Consider the following 14,457-nt stretch of genomic DNA (forward strand, 5'->3'; position numbering starts at 1 on the left):
TCGGAGAGACTGATGCCCGGACGTCTAGACGTGGCGTCCGTCCGGATGCCCGCGCCTGCTGTCCGTCCGTTTTCAATAATGATACCCTCAGGGAACCTATCGATGCAGCTTCGTGCTCCACTTCGCCTCGTGCTCCGCGCCTACTGCCTGCCCATGGATGCATCTTCGTGCTCCGCTTGGCCTTGTGCTCCGCACGTGCTGCCCGCCCATGGATGCAGCTTCGTGCTTTGCGCCTGCTGCCATGCCCATGGATACAGCTTTGTGCTCCGTGTCTGCTGCCGTGCTCGCTTCGCTTCCCGCGCACACACGAGGACCACTGCGCCCGAGGGGACTACCTTTGCCTGCGCCCCGTTGCCGCGCCAGCTCATGAATCACTTGCAACATAAAGCATTTGCTGCAACATACGTCTGAACAAATGAAACATTTACAACATACAGTTACAATATATGTGTATGGGCACTGCAACATCCTGATAAAACGCTTGCAACATATGTCCGAAACAGATAAAACAATTACAACATACACTTAACAATTACAACATACACTTGAATATATGTGTGTGGGCACTGCAACATATGCAACATCTAGATAAAACATTTGCAACATACATTTGAAATAACTAAAATATTTGAAACATACATGTAGCATCCGGTTTTAAGAACAAAACCAGATACACACCATATGTGAGCCCAGGAAGTCAAATCTCACATATAGCCACAAATAAGGGTAATATCAATAGATAATGCTTAAATACATAGTGTATTAGTACAAAGAATGTAACCTCAGAGTATAGACAACGGAAAGACAACTCCAATCTTCAGGTGAAGACTCCAAATCCATAGGGACAACTGACTGGTTGATCACAAGCCTATTTCCTCCAAACTCTAGCAATCTGGTACCCATCCAGGATTTTTCCAAATATGTGTAAAATAAAGCAAGCGTAAGTACATGTCGTACTCAACAAATATAACACGGGGTTCATGACGCTCAAAAGGCTGACACTGATTTAACTGCGTTTAGCTTTTAATGGTCACAATTTTAGCATAGGAGTAGCAACAAGTTTATCTCAAGCCCATAAACACATGATCAGGTAAACATGAATAATGAATAGCATAAACAATTAGCCATTAGTGAGCATCTTCATCATCCATATCATTAGTGTCCATCATCTATTCCGTAAGGGTTCTAAGGCCGCTCGTGACCATGAGCACGGTTGATATACCAGTTTTACACTCTACAGAGGTTGTACACTTTCACTGTGAGTCGTGATTTACTCTTTCGCCCGAGGTGATCAGCCTCTTGACCCACTACCAAGGAAGGTCGGCAGGGTTCACTATGAAGCCTTTCAAAGGTTTGTCTAACAAGTTAGAGCCGCTAGGTTTCTGTGGCCTGCAAATGTAGGGCTCCCCTTCCGACAGGCACAATGACGCTCAGCCTATACACTGACGGACAGAGGCCGCACTATATCCAACCTAGAACACACCCCTCTTGCGCCATAAAGGTAACCTCTAACAAGCTAGAAAAGGTCCTCATACTAAGCTAAAGCCAGAGCCATGTAGCCCTCACAGCTGTACTGTAAGCCCCGGATGATCACTTACAGATAAGTCCTTAGGGAGAGGAATCTAGAGCACCATAAACAACCCAATGCTCTAGCCCCCTTGTTCCATGTTGCTAAAAAGCATCTTTTAATGTTTATTGCATAATCCATTAGTCAAGTTACAAGATCATGGTTGTAGTTGAGCACTAGCATCATACTATCCAATGCAATACCCCATAGGAGTCAAGATACAAGTATAAAAGACTAGGATATCCTTAGTGGTAGTCAAGGTAGACACATGCAATATGAATTAAATGATTAAAGGTGTATAGGACAATAAGAAAGATCCCATGCTATACTTGCCTTAAACACCGATCCTTCGGTAAGCTTTAATCTTTAATGTTCTTGTTCTTCTTCTTGATCACCACGTTTATCTCACCGACTGGATGAAATCTTATAGCACCACACAAGCATTCATACAATCATACACGAAGCAAACAATAGATCTAAATTAGAACAGTACACCAAACATAAAATCAAGATGAAAAGTTTATAAAACGAATCTACGTCTCACTACGAACACACAGATGCGAAAAGCACTCTAATCGGAGCTACGGTGAAAAAGATACATCTACCGATAGATCCGCTTAATACGCGAAAAAGAAAACTATAGGCTCCATTTATTTTAACTATATAAAAGCTTATATGAATTGAATTAAATCAAATTTAGATTTGAATTATAAAACTAAAGTAAAACAAATCATATTTTATTTATAAAACCCAATTGCATAAGTATTATTCAAATTAGAGTTTAAACCATGAAATTTCAGAAATAGTGACATGATAACCACTATTACTAACACGTAGATCTTGTCACTTTGAATCTAACGCAACTTGAATGAACTAAAATGGAATTAAAACGCAGAAGATGTGAAATAAACAAGATTTCCTTTAATAAAATAATAGATTAAATCTAACCATGAATTTTAAAAGTTGAAAACCTACTTAACAATAGTATTAACATTTAGATTATGAAATTACGAACCTAACGCAAGTTGAACGGATCAAATCGGAGTTAAAACGGAGAAGTTATGGCTAAAACAAATCAGTGGCAAATCTGTAAATAAGTGAAAGCGTATTTTGGATCTAAACCGAAGATACTACGCTTTCAAAACAAGAAAACGAAGTTGAGGAAAGACGCTAGGGTCTGCGGGTTCGAAATCAGAAAAGTAAAGGGGCTCTTTAGCAAAATCTCATGCGAAACGGTACCTTCTAATCAGAGCCACAGATCTCAAAACGAACGGCTAACATTGATTGGGAGGGGGAGAAGACGACTGCGCCGCCGGAATAGGACCAAGACGGCAGGCGGCCATGGCCGGAAACAGAGCACCTCGCCGGAGTACTTCTAGGTGGCGATTCCGAGCTTGATTTCTTCAACGAATAGCATGGGGAGGCATATAAGGCTACATCTAACTCTATGGAGGTATAGGTTGAAGCGGGGCAGGGACGGGGACGGCGGCACACGCGATTCGGCGGCTCGGTTACGACGGTGAAGTCGCGCAACATACTGAGAGCGGGAGAGCGAGGGGAAGGCGACTTCAAAAGGTTTCTTACCTCCATACGTAGCTCGGTAGTGGCTTATGTCGGAGTTGAAGCTGCGGATGCGACTCGGCGGCGTCAAGCTCCACGCGGCGGGATTTGGGCGGCGGCGCTGGGCTAGCTCGAGGCGAACCGGTGCGAGATAGGGCGCGGGGTAGGTGGCATGGCGTGGGGGCTCGCTATTTATGGGACAAGGGGACTTGCGGCGCAAGGCAACGACAGACTCGGCGTTGCAATGGACACTCGGCGCAGCGTGGAGAGTCCAGGAAGGAGTCATCGCGAGGTAGGAGATGAGCCTGACAAGGCGGATCCACCGGTCAGTGAGAGCCGGCGTGGGCCAGGGCTAGCAGGCCAGAGAGGGGATGCGCGCGGGCGCTACTGCCGCTGAACTGGGCTGCGGCTTTGGCCTGGGCCAAAGGGAGCTGGAGGCGGGAGCGGGCTGCGGCCGAAGGCGAGGTGGGCTGCTGCTTGGGCCGCGCAAGAGATGAGACACCAAGCAGCCCACGCGGGATAGAGAGGGAGAGGGCAGGCCAAGGCAGGCAGGCCACTGGGCTGCGCGGGGAGCATGAGAAGCAGGCCTTGGGGCCTAAATAGAGAAATGAGAATTTTAATTCCTTTGCCATTTCTTTTCTATTTTGTTTTCAAAGCCAATTCAAATATGACCAAAGTCAAATTCAAATGAGGTTTCAAATATACTTTTTCAGCTCAAGTAAAAATGAGGAATTTTAGTAAGTCTTCCCAAAAATTATTTCTACAACTTTTTAAATTCTTCTATTTTTTTCAAAAGCATTTTGAATGTTGTCAATTTGAATCAAATCCACACAATTCAAAGAAACAAATGCACCGGCATGTATGCACAAACGCGTTTCTACCTTATGATAAATTTTAAATTAATGAAAATTTTTATTTTCCTATATTTCATGAGCACAAAAATACAGAATTAAATCATTTTAATCCTATTTTTAAAAGAGGCAAATTTTAGGGTGTTACAATACACTTACAACATACGTATATAGCCAGTGCAACATATGCAACACCTAGATAAAATACTTGCAACATACGTTTGAAAGAGTTGAAACAATTGAAACATACATTTGCAACAAACGTGTATAATCATTACAACATATGCAACACCAGATTTACTTTTGCAACATCCAGATGAAACATATGCAACATACATCTGAAACGTATGAAACATACGGTTGCAACATGTGCTCACCTACTTGCTGCCCCCCAATGGATGCTCGTTGACGCGGAGCTTGACGCCGGCACGAAGCTCGATGCCACGGCGCGGAGGTCGGACCTCGGCTGTGCGCAACACGAGTTCGGGCGGGAGGCGTAAGCGGTGCGCGCTACGAGGCGGGAGGCGTGGATGGAGACGCGAGGCACAGGTGGGGCACGCGCACGAGGCGCAGGGGCAGGCGGGTCCGTCTTGTCCGGCTGGACGGACGCTCGGTAGAGAGCAGGGTTTTCGTTTGTGTATGTACTAAGTTCAATAGACGCTGGGCTGTATTATTTTTAGTGTGACGTCAGAAGCCCGGCACTTCTTTCTGAAATAAAAACACCATTGTCGAGCCGCTGACGTTAGACACTAAACATAAGCTTGAGACTAATTTTTTTTCGGTGTGACAAACCAAGAATTCGGGTATCTTTTAGTGGCACACGGGTAATTCTAGATTTCATCTATTCCTGAACTACTAAGAACTTTGTGAGTTAAAAAAAAAGAATTAATGTTGTGACCCTGCTTATATATGTACAGAGCAAAACCCTAACTTATCCTAAACCGACACAATCCTAACGAACTTGCAAAGTCAAGAATAATACCCAAACTAACTGACGAGACGAAGGGTAGATCAGGTTGACTTATCGAGCTTGCTGAGGCGGATAAAAAAGTGCAGCAATAACGACACAGGCCTTCCCGAGTAAATCAATCAATGGCATTAAGGACCCTGTTCAAACATTCTGTTATAATTTAGTTATCTTCTGCAACTGATGAAAATCTGCAGCCCTTGTCTTGATTAGCCAAACATGTTGGGAAGAGGTCTTACTGCCATGAATGCATCAACCATCTGCACATATAAGAAATTGTCAAAGCGATGCAGGAAATTTGTATTGAATGGACAAGGCATCGTGGCCCTTTCAGAATAGTACTCGGTTATAATGTTTGCCTATGGATGTTACGAGATATGTTTGCACAGCAGGAATAACAGTGAAAACGTGCAAGAATCCAATCGTGCAACAAGATAGACCAACCGAAGCACTAATGTATATGCTCACGTACCTCCTCAGTCACTTGAGCTCTAGCTCTCTGATGTTTGACAACCAGCTCAGATAGAACTGCAATCAGCCGTTGCTTCACTTCACCGGTTAGCATCCTTCCTTCCTTGTACTCCTGATGATGTTTAGTAATGAGTTTCATAACAGATAGAGTAATGGAAGTGTAGCAGCTTGAAAAATGCACCTTCTTTATGTGCTCAAGCTCATCATCGTCTTCAAGGAAGAAGTTTAGGTATTTGATTGGGACATCCACCTGAACAAGACAAGAATCGCTAATGGATCATATGTTTCTTCAGAAATATACGAATTGACTGGAATATTGTAGGTGGATTATAATCTTCAGCATGTTAGCAATGAAATGTGACATGAAAGCCTTAATCGAGAAACAGCCTTCCAACTACATGCATTACAATTGGTAGCTTCTGCTGATCATTCAAAGTCAAGTATCATCATAAATCTAACTTCTGATTTCCAAGAAAAAATCAGAATGCAGAGTATTCTAGCTACTAGTTTGGTATTCAATAGTGGTCGTGAATACAGGGAAAGGGCTTACATCAATGTTGGCACCATATTCCCTCTCAAGCGCTGTGGACTCCCTGCCACCTGAGAAAGCAAAACTATTCACCTGGAAAATGGTGGAAATAAATTTTATAAGCTTATGAAAGAATAGAGCTACAAGATACTTGGCTCAATGCCCCAATCCAATGAACATTTCACCATAATTTTAATGGCTTAACTTAAAACCTGTTATTGCTGGGTAAATATTGTTCCTGATTAAACATAACTCAGGACAAACCTTTTCCTTTATTTGATTAGAACTATCTGTCACATATATGGCAGAATTCGGGTTACTGGCTGACATTTTAGTGTTCTCCCCCTGTAAAAAGGAAACAAAACAACCCACATAAAGTAATGCACTTGAAATCATGACCATAACAAAAAAATACGAGAAGGTTAGCTAAAAGTGGGCAAATTGCACCAGCATTCAGTGCAAATCCCAAACAAAATACCTGAAGCGCAGGGAAATTTTTTGATTCAATCAGTGAAGGTTTCTCAAAACCAATTTTAGGAGCAACATCCACTACCGGAGGCGGCTTCTTTGCCGAGTGCCTGAGGCACTCGGCAAAGGCCGATATACACTCGGCAAAGCCTTTGCCGAGTGTTACACTCGGCAAAGGGCGCGAGCGCTCGGTAAACAGTTTATCGGCAAAGATCTCTTTGCCGAGTGCACTTTATCGGGCACTCGGCAAAGGCTTTGTCGAGTGCCAATCCGACACTCGGCAAAGAAAGGTGATCGTGATGGCGAGCGCCACCGTGACGGCGGCTTTGCCAAGTGTCAAGGTCAAGCACTCGGCAAAGGTATCTGCTTTGCTGAGCGCCGTTGACTTAGACACTCGGCAAAGGTGGCCACTGTGCCGAGTGCCGTCGACAAGACACTCGGCGAACAGACGACCTTTGCCGAGTGCCTGGCCCGTGGCCCTCAGCAAATCTGTGATGTTTGCCGAGTGCAATGGCCATTGCACTCGGCAAAGCATGTTCCCAGGTAGTCACTTTGCCGAGTGTTATGGCCATTGCACTCGGCAAAGTGACTGAAAACAACCTTTTTTATTTATTTTTTATATCCCATCCAAACAAACAGAAGATATATATAACAAACATCACCAACATCACATATATATCATCAACATCACATATATATCATCAACATCACATATATATCACCAACACCACATATATATCACAAACGTCACATGTCTCACAATATATCACAAATAAGTTCACAAGTAGTCCAAGTGCTCCATCATCTTCAACCACAATTGCAAATAGAAGTACCATTAACAACCACAAGTATCATCACTGATTTGGTGAAGGATTCGCTGAACCATGAGGATCGTTTGATGCCGCCGATCGATTCTGCACAAAGAAGAAGAGATTGCATGTGTGAGACAAGATAAATATATACCATACATGAATAAAACTTTCATACTCCACTAGGTTTGACCGTAAGCATGAACATACAAACTAAAACATTTATACTCACAGGAGTAGAATATTGAGGAGGTGGAGGTGGAGCGAATAGCGAAGGTGGCGGAACTCACCCGTAGCGGCGCCAAGACTTTGCATGTACTGAAGAATCTCCGCCATCCTCCGCTGCTCGGCCTCTCGCTCGGCCTCCACCCTCTCCATCTTCGCCTACATTTGCTCCCATATCCTCCTCTCTTGTTCTAGCTGGGCCTACAATATATTCACCCCAATATTACAATAATGCAAAGGAAAGGTATGAAAAAACCAATGAACGATGAATAAACCAGGAATAACCTTGAGTGCCTCCACCCGGTGGTGTGAAGTGTTCTGTCGAGGTCGTATGGCCGAGCTCCTGCTTGTGCTGCTTGCTCGAATCTGGGAGAGACTGGGAGTTGCGGCCGAGTCGATTGCACCGCCGCCAATCCAGTACCGCCCATGCTTCTTGCCTCCTCCCACCCTCATGATGACTTTTCCATCAAGGTCCTCGGTGCTCGGATAGTACTGTGGCCCATGGACCTCCCTTGCCATCGATGTGTACTTACTGAGGTGGTTGTGGACAGTCACATTGTTGTACGCCTCGGGCCCATCCTCTGGGTTGTACTCGATGTCGGACATCGCCTTGCCCTTGTGGGCCATAGCAAATGCCTTGAAGATGGAGCAAGGCTAGCCACCATATGACGCCGACTGTGAGAAAAACAACAAGATGATTAGAAATCATATAGAATTGAGCGTTAGAATAAGTAAATGAATTCGCGTACCCATGTTTCTATGTATCCACTAAGGTTGCGGCTGCCTTGATGGTGTGCTACACCTGGCATCATCAAACGCCACTCCCGGCACAAGTTGTGCATCTTCTCCCACTCGCGTGAGCACCACTTGTCCACCATCTGTTCCCAGCACTGGGGATGTGCGGCGCACCAATAAGGAATCATCTATAGGCCATCAAGTACATGACATATCAGAAGATAAAATTAAGCCTACTTAATCTCAAAAGAAATCAATATTAATATTCTATATTTACCTACAGGTACTGGTCCCGGGTCAGCGTCATGCTCCTTGCGTCCCTTTTGGTGACCTTCATTCCAAGGATGGTCCAGTGGTAAGTTACGACAGCCTAGATGCGCGCCTCGTAATGCATGTCCACGACGATTTTTTTGCAGCATTTGGTAGCCACCGCATCCGCCCTAGCCTCATGTCCGTCCTAGCATCTAAAGAAATCCTACATACAAACACGATATATCCATTCATTATTTCAAGAATGTCCAATGAATGCGATGTATTGAGCAATGTAGTGCGAGGAGGACTTACCCACAGCTCTTGCTTCACCCACTCCGCCTTGTTGTTGAATACCCTGTGGGCCCGATCTGCAGCATCGGGGGCGGCGGCGTAGTGGTCAAACGAGTAGGCTAGCCCGGTCACTCCGACGTACTCAACCAGGCCAGGGAAGTGCTCCTTGCATAGAAGACCGAGGATGCCATTGACTTGGCGTGTGTGAGCACCTCCACTCGCCACAATCGTCCAGTTCCGACCCAAGTGATTAAGAAAAATTATTAGTTTCTATTTTGATTTTCAACATATCATATAAAGTAGTGATAACATCTAAAGTTACTTACTTTTCTCCATTGGGTCGAATCAGCGGGCGTCTCTCATGAGGTATCGGACGCTGAGGGAGGCTCGCAGGACCTCGCAAGTAGACGCTCGATGAACTAGAAGAAGCGGAACCCCTACTGTCGCCTCCTCCTCCTCGTCCTCCTGCGCATCCTCCTGTGCCTCCTCGGCGTCCTCCTGGGGCACCTGCTCCTCCTCCTCCTCCTCACGCGATGGGGCGGCAGGCGACGGCTCCCTCCTACGGCTCCTCCTCCTCCTACTCTCCCCCGGTGCAGCAGTGCTTGTCCTTCGGTACAAGGACGTTAGCTTCCTCATCCCACTGCCCACCATCTTTGTTCGATCACCTGCAATTAAAAAGAGTAAACCAATAAGCACAGATAAACAAGAAGTACTTAGAAAGAGATGCAAAATAAACAAAACATAATTACAAAATAAAATAGTATTACATGTATTAGAAATAATCTTCATGATCGGGATTAGTTGCATCATAAGTCTCATCATCACTATCAATCATGTTGAAATAATCAACACTATCCGAATGAGTAATGTTGCCATTGTCATTGTCTAAATTTAATCGCTCAAGCATTTGTAAGTCCTTCACATTTTGCACCTCATCTCCAGCGTCCTCTTCAATAACCGTTTCATTGTCTACTTCCATTCCGATCGCTTCGGTTAAGTCTATCTCAAACCTCCCTTCTAGTCCCTCTTCTTGAAAGAACTCTCCGGAGATGAGGTTAGTTTCCATGCTCTACTCCTATCCGAGACAGAATTTTGGCAGCACCTCCCCGCTGTTCTCCAAATACACGTCCTGCTAGGGAGAGTGTGTATCCAAAAAACAAAAGGGAGATGATGCTAAAACTCTATCTCGGATCGGAGTAGACCATGGAAACTAACCCCACCTACGCATTCGTGGGCCGTACAAAAAACGTGGACAATTCGAAACAGATACGGTTTTAGATATAGAAATATCTGCATATTTCCAACCGTATCTCTTTCGAACGGGAGACGCCTAACTGGGTTATGTGATCGACGACCATGATACGGAAAGAGGGGTTATACCTAGGGTGGCGGTGGAGTCAGGCTAGCGGGGCCATGGCGGGTCGGTGTAGTGGTGAGGTGACGCGGTGCAGGTAGACCCGCAGCGGGGAGGAAGGCGATCGGGGTCGCCGAGGTACTCCGGCTTCGCTCCGACGGGCTCTTCTCTGCAAAAAAAGAAACATAAAACTGTCAATATAAAATTTATGCAGCACCTCCCCTGCACGGTGAGGTTTCCAAAACCTACAAGAAAACCAACGGCACGGTGGCCGACATGCACATATATATGAACGGTACGATGGCCGACATGCACAAGATTATGTAAGGAACACCTAGCAATGTAATTAGGATAAGCAAGGATCAGGGATTACAAATTTAGGATCTGTATCCCATTACTAATATATTCCATAAGCTATATTAATTTATGACAAACATCAATCCATGCATCCACAATCCATCCATGCTAAACCTCAGATTTGTAACTATGCACCATAACCAACGTCCACAAAGGCACCATAACCAGGACATCTTAATCTATACATGCATCCACATCCATCAGGTGGAGATGGCATAGGGGCTCACCACTACAGAATGGCGACTGAGATGGCCGGATGTGGGTCGCCACTGTAGGGGGGCACGTCACACCCCGACGGCATTGCTGCAGCGCCGCGGTAGGAGCACGCGAAGGCGAAGGCACCGTTGCTTCAGCGGCCTCCTTCTCTTCCTCCTTCTTCCTCCTCTCCTCCTCCTCCTCTCTTTCTCCTCCTCCGGTGGCGCGGCGCGGGGGCGGTGCCGGCGCTGGCGCGTGCGTGTGTGCGGGCTGGCCCAGTCGGCGACGTTAAATCCCCCCTTTGCCGAGTACCCCCGATCTGGCACTCGGCAAAGGTTTTTTTTAAATTTTTTTACTTCTTTGCCGAGTGCCACCTAGCCTGGCAATCGACAAAGAGGGTTTTTTTTTTAAAAAAATTCTTTGCCGAGTGGCCCCGATCTGGCACTCGGCAAAGTATTTTTTAATTTTTTAAAATTCTTTGCCAAGTAGCAACTGGGATGGCACTCGGCAAAGAGGGGTTTTTAATTTTTTTTAAAAAATCTTTGCCGAGTGCCAGCCATCCTAACACTCGGCAAACCATATTTTTTTTCACTTTTGACCTCCAAACTTTTTTTGCAGTCGTCATACAATACCTGGTACTCCATGTTCTAATGTGGCATATTTCTCGGACTTTTTCTATATTTCTTTAATTTATTTTATTTAATTGAATTTTCTTGGATAATTCAAATTATAACTGCTATTCATTCGAATAATGAGAAAAAATGAATGGAAAAATGATATTTATGTTATTTAGTATAATGTGAGGCCGTATCTAGGAACAGACCACCAATTTTGAACATCTTTTTTACGAAACATGACTATAAACTTGCGGTCGAGTTATTTTTAAATTCTATAAAAAGCAAACGAAGTCAAAAAATCATGAAACTTGTCAAGATGTCAATATATCATATGTGGAGGCTGTGATAAAAAATTGAGGAGGTTTCGCGCATGTTTGTCACGTACGATTGTTACCACCTCGTCGGCCTCTTCATGAAATCATAAAACTTCTTCGGAGATTCTTCGGTTTGCAAGCATCGTACGTCACAACTTGTGTGAAACCTTCTCAATTTTTTATCACACCCTCCACATATGATATCATGACATCTTGACAAATTTCATGATTTTCGAACTTCGTTTGCTTTTTATAGAATTTAAAAACAACTCGACTGCAAGTTTGTGGTCATGTTTTGTAAGGGGAACGACCCCGGATACCTACGGCAGACCACATGGGCTGCGCTCCCAGGGGCAGCCCAGCCCACAAGACGAAGCCTTACGGGGCCCGATTCTGCTCGGTGCCTTCCGCAAGATATGGGGAAGATATCCTGAAGATGCTACAAGATCTGTTTGGATGGTGTGATCCCATGATTCTTGTAATCTGTTATTACTTTTTGGTTATCTCTCAGATCTAACCGAATTGTAACCCTGCCCCCAAGACTATATAAGGCAGGCAGGGACCCCCTCCAAAATCACGGCATATCATACGATAGCTAATACAAACTGACGGCCTACTGACGACAAACAGACCACAAGAGTAGGGTATTACGTCATACTGACGGCCTGAACCTATCTAACTCATGTGTCTCTATTGCTTTCTTGTTCTTGATCTCGCGCTCCTCTACCTATCAATCTACCTTCGTGGGATACCCCTCGGAGGACTGCCGACGATATTCTATCGATAGTTGGCACGCTAGATAGGGGATAGCGTGCTGTTTTCTCATTGAACAAGCTGGCTTTTTCCACAGGCTCTTCGTTCCTCCTGTAGCCTGGCCAAATCTTCACGGTCGGATCCATCTCATGGGTCATCAACGCCGACAGAGTCAGAGAGCTCCTCGAGCCGGTGCAGATCCGCTCTGTGCCGACCACCCTCGCACCTGCAACTGCAGATCTGATCTTGGATCCACTTCTAAGGTCACCTTCATCAACGACTCGTCGTTCGCTTCCTCGTTACAAGAGGAAGCACATCAACAATGACGATCTGATCGAATCCATCGATCGGGTTGGCCTGAAGCTCGCCGATTGCCTCTCCATCGCCGAATCAGCTCTGAACACTTTCGTTCGGCGCCGACCACTCTCCGATCCAGATCTATCAGAAGCTGCTCGGCAAACTCTGAGGGTTACGGCCCTACCTTTGGGCTCGCCAACACTGCCGCCACATACCAAGACGCCCTGAGGGCCAGATTCCCCGACCAGGTGGGGGATATCTATCCTCTCGCCGACCAGCTCCCGCTGATGGTCAACATGCTGCACACCAGCCGATGCCCTAGAACATCCCTCCAAACCATCTTGGAGGAAAGTCCAGACTCTGAATCTCAGGGCTCCACGGAGACCCTCGCCGAAACCTTCACCGAGCAACTGTAACACCTCGGGTGTTTAAATACTAAAACATGCCATGTCATCATATGCATAGCACATCATTCATGTGTTAGTGAAAATTTTAATATGCATACACTAAAACAAGTTTACCTTTATGTTATATGTGTTGACTTGTATGGCTTGAATTGAGTTAAAATTCTTTGTATTGAATTGAAGTTCCGAAAACCCTGATTTTCAGTATTTAATTCTAACCTGAAAACCAAATTCCAAATCTAAGCATATTTTGGGGTTGAGCCTAAAAACAAAAGTGTAGAGCTTGTTGAGTTGTACAAAGTTGGTTTTTGGAGTTTTCAAAGTTGTTTTATAAAATTTGAAGTAATTTGAAAATGCGTAAATTCTTGAAATGTCCCCTTTTTGAATTTAAACTAGCATTTCAAAATGTAAACCAAATTTGGGTTTGGTTATAAAGCAAAGTTGTAGAACTTTGAATTTAAAACAACTTTTATTTTTGGAGATTTTTGAGTTGCCACATAAATTTGGGAGTAATTTGGGATTCAAATCGAGTGGTAATTTTGTAATTTTGGGGAACAGTAGCCGCGGAAGCCACCTCACCGCCGACGATCTTCTTTCTGCTTCTAGGCACGCTCGTGGCCGTCTTTGGCTTTGCGCTGGCATGGAGAAGGCCCCTGCATGGCTTCTCTTTGCTTCCTGGTCGTGTTTATAGCCCAGGCGTCGTCGCCGTTCTCCTTTTTCTCCTCCTCTGTTTTTCCCGTCAGCGCCGCCGCTGCTCCGTTGAGCTGTGCCGTCATCGTCGCGTGTTCCCATCCTCGGCTAAGCTTGCCATAGCTCCGCTTATTCCTTGCGCACCCAGCAAACCAGCCCTTGTAGCTTGACTTCGTCTTGAACCGCCGTTCATCGCTTTTCTTCCTCGCGGCCGGCAGCGTCGCCGTCGCATGCGCTTCACCGTGGCTGTAGCTCTACGGTGAGCCTCTGACCTTGCGAAGTCTTGTTTTAGCTTCGCCACGATGCCGTGGTGCTTTGTGCCTAGTTGATTGACCATTTTGTCCACTGCAGTCGCTGAAACACCGCCATCGACGATCGTTGCTCCGTCGTGGTTGCTATGCACGTCGACCCACCTCTCCGTTGCTCTTCTGGCCCTGCTCTTTGCTCAATCGTGTTCGGGGTGAGCTGTTGAACCTTCCTATGCAGTTTGATTAAGTGCTACCAGTCTTGTTTCACCAGTGTTGCGTAGCCGCACCATCGTGGCCGCCATGGCTGGTGTCATGCTTGGTCTAGGCCGTTTTAGGTCTCGCTTGTGTCACCAATCGATGCGTAGGGATGTAGGGGACGTGGTGGTACCGTGGCCGTCGCCGGTGATCTCGCCATCGGCGAGAAATCGCCAGTCAACGCGTGTAGTCGCCGTGGTCAGCGCGGGAGGTCGGGGATGATAGGTGGGGTTGCGTTGTTAGTGACT

At 45.6% G+C, this 14,457-nt stretch overlaps 1 protein-coding gene across 1 annotated transcript; it reads right to left on the minus strand.

Moving 5' to 3' along the window:
* Window positions 1-5,154: 5,154 nt before the first annotated feature.
* On the minus strand, window positions 5,155-8,053 carry LOC136544029 (tryptophan--tRNA ligase, cytoplasmic-like). The gene is made up of 8 exons (XM_066536315.1): window positions 7,981-8,053; window positions 7,257-7,327; window positions 6,361-6,423; window positions 6,210-6,290; window positions 5,967-6,038; window positions 5,598-5,666; window positions 5,418-5,528; window positions 5,155-5,205 (listed from the first exon to the last, which is right to left on the minus strand). Exons 1-8 carry the CDS (start codon window positions 8,051-8,053, stop codon window positions 5,155-5,157), a joined length of 591 nt encoding a protein of 196 aa, XP_066392412.1.
* Between the last annotated feature and the right edge of the window lie 6,404 nt (window positions 8,054-14,457).

The sequence above is a fragment of the Miscanthus floridulus genome, chromosome 3 (assembly GCF_019320115.1).
Source record: "Miscanthus floridulus cultivar M001 chromosome 3, ASM1932011v1, whole genome shotgun sequence".
NCBI lineage: Eukaryota > Viridiplantae > Streptophyta > Magnoliopsida > Poales > Poaceae > Miscanthus > Miscanthus floridulus.

Bases quoted from the DNA above. Each gene is read 5' to 3' on its own strand.
- LOC136544029 (XM_066536315.1), bottom strand. From the start codon at position 8,053: ATGTCCGACATCGAGTACAACCCAGAGGATGGGCCCGAGGCGTACAAC. The intron at 7,328-7,980 runs GTAAGTACACAT...TTCTTTGTGCAG, and splicing joins GACTGTCCACAACCACCTCA to AATCGATCGGCGGCATCAAA. The intron at 5,667-5,966 runs GTAAGCCCTTTC...TGTCTTGTTCAG, and splicing joins AATATGGTGCCAACATTGAT to GTGGATGTCCCAATCAAATA.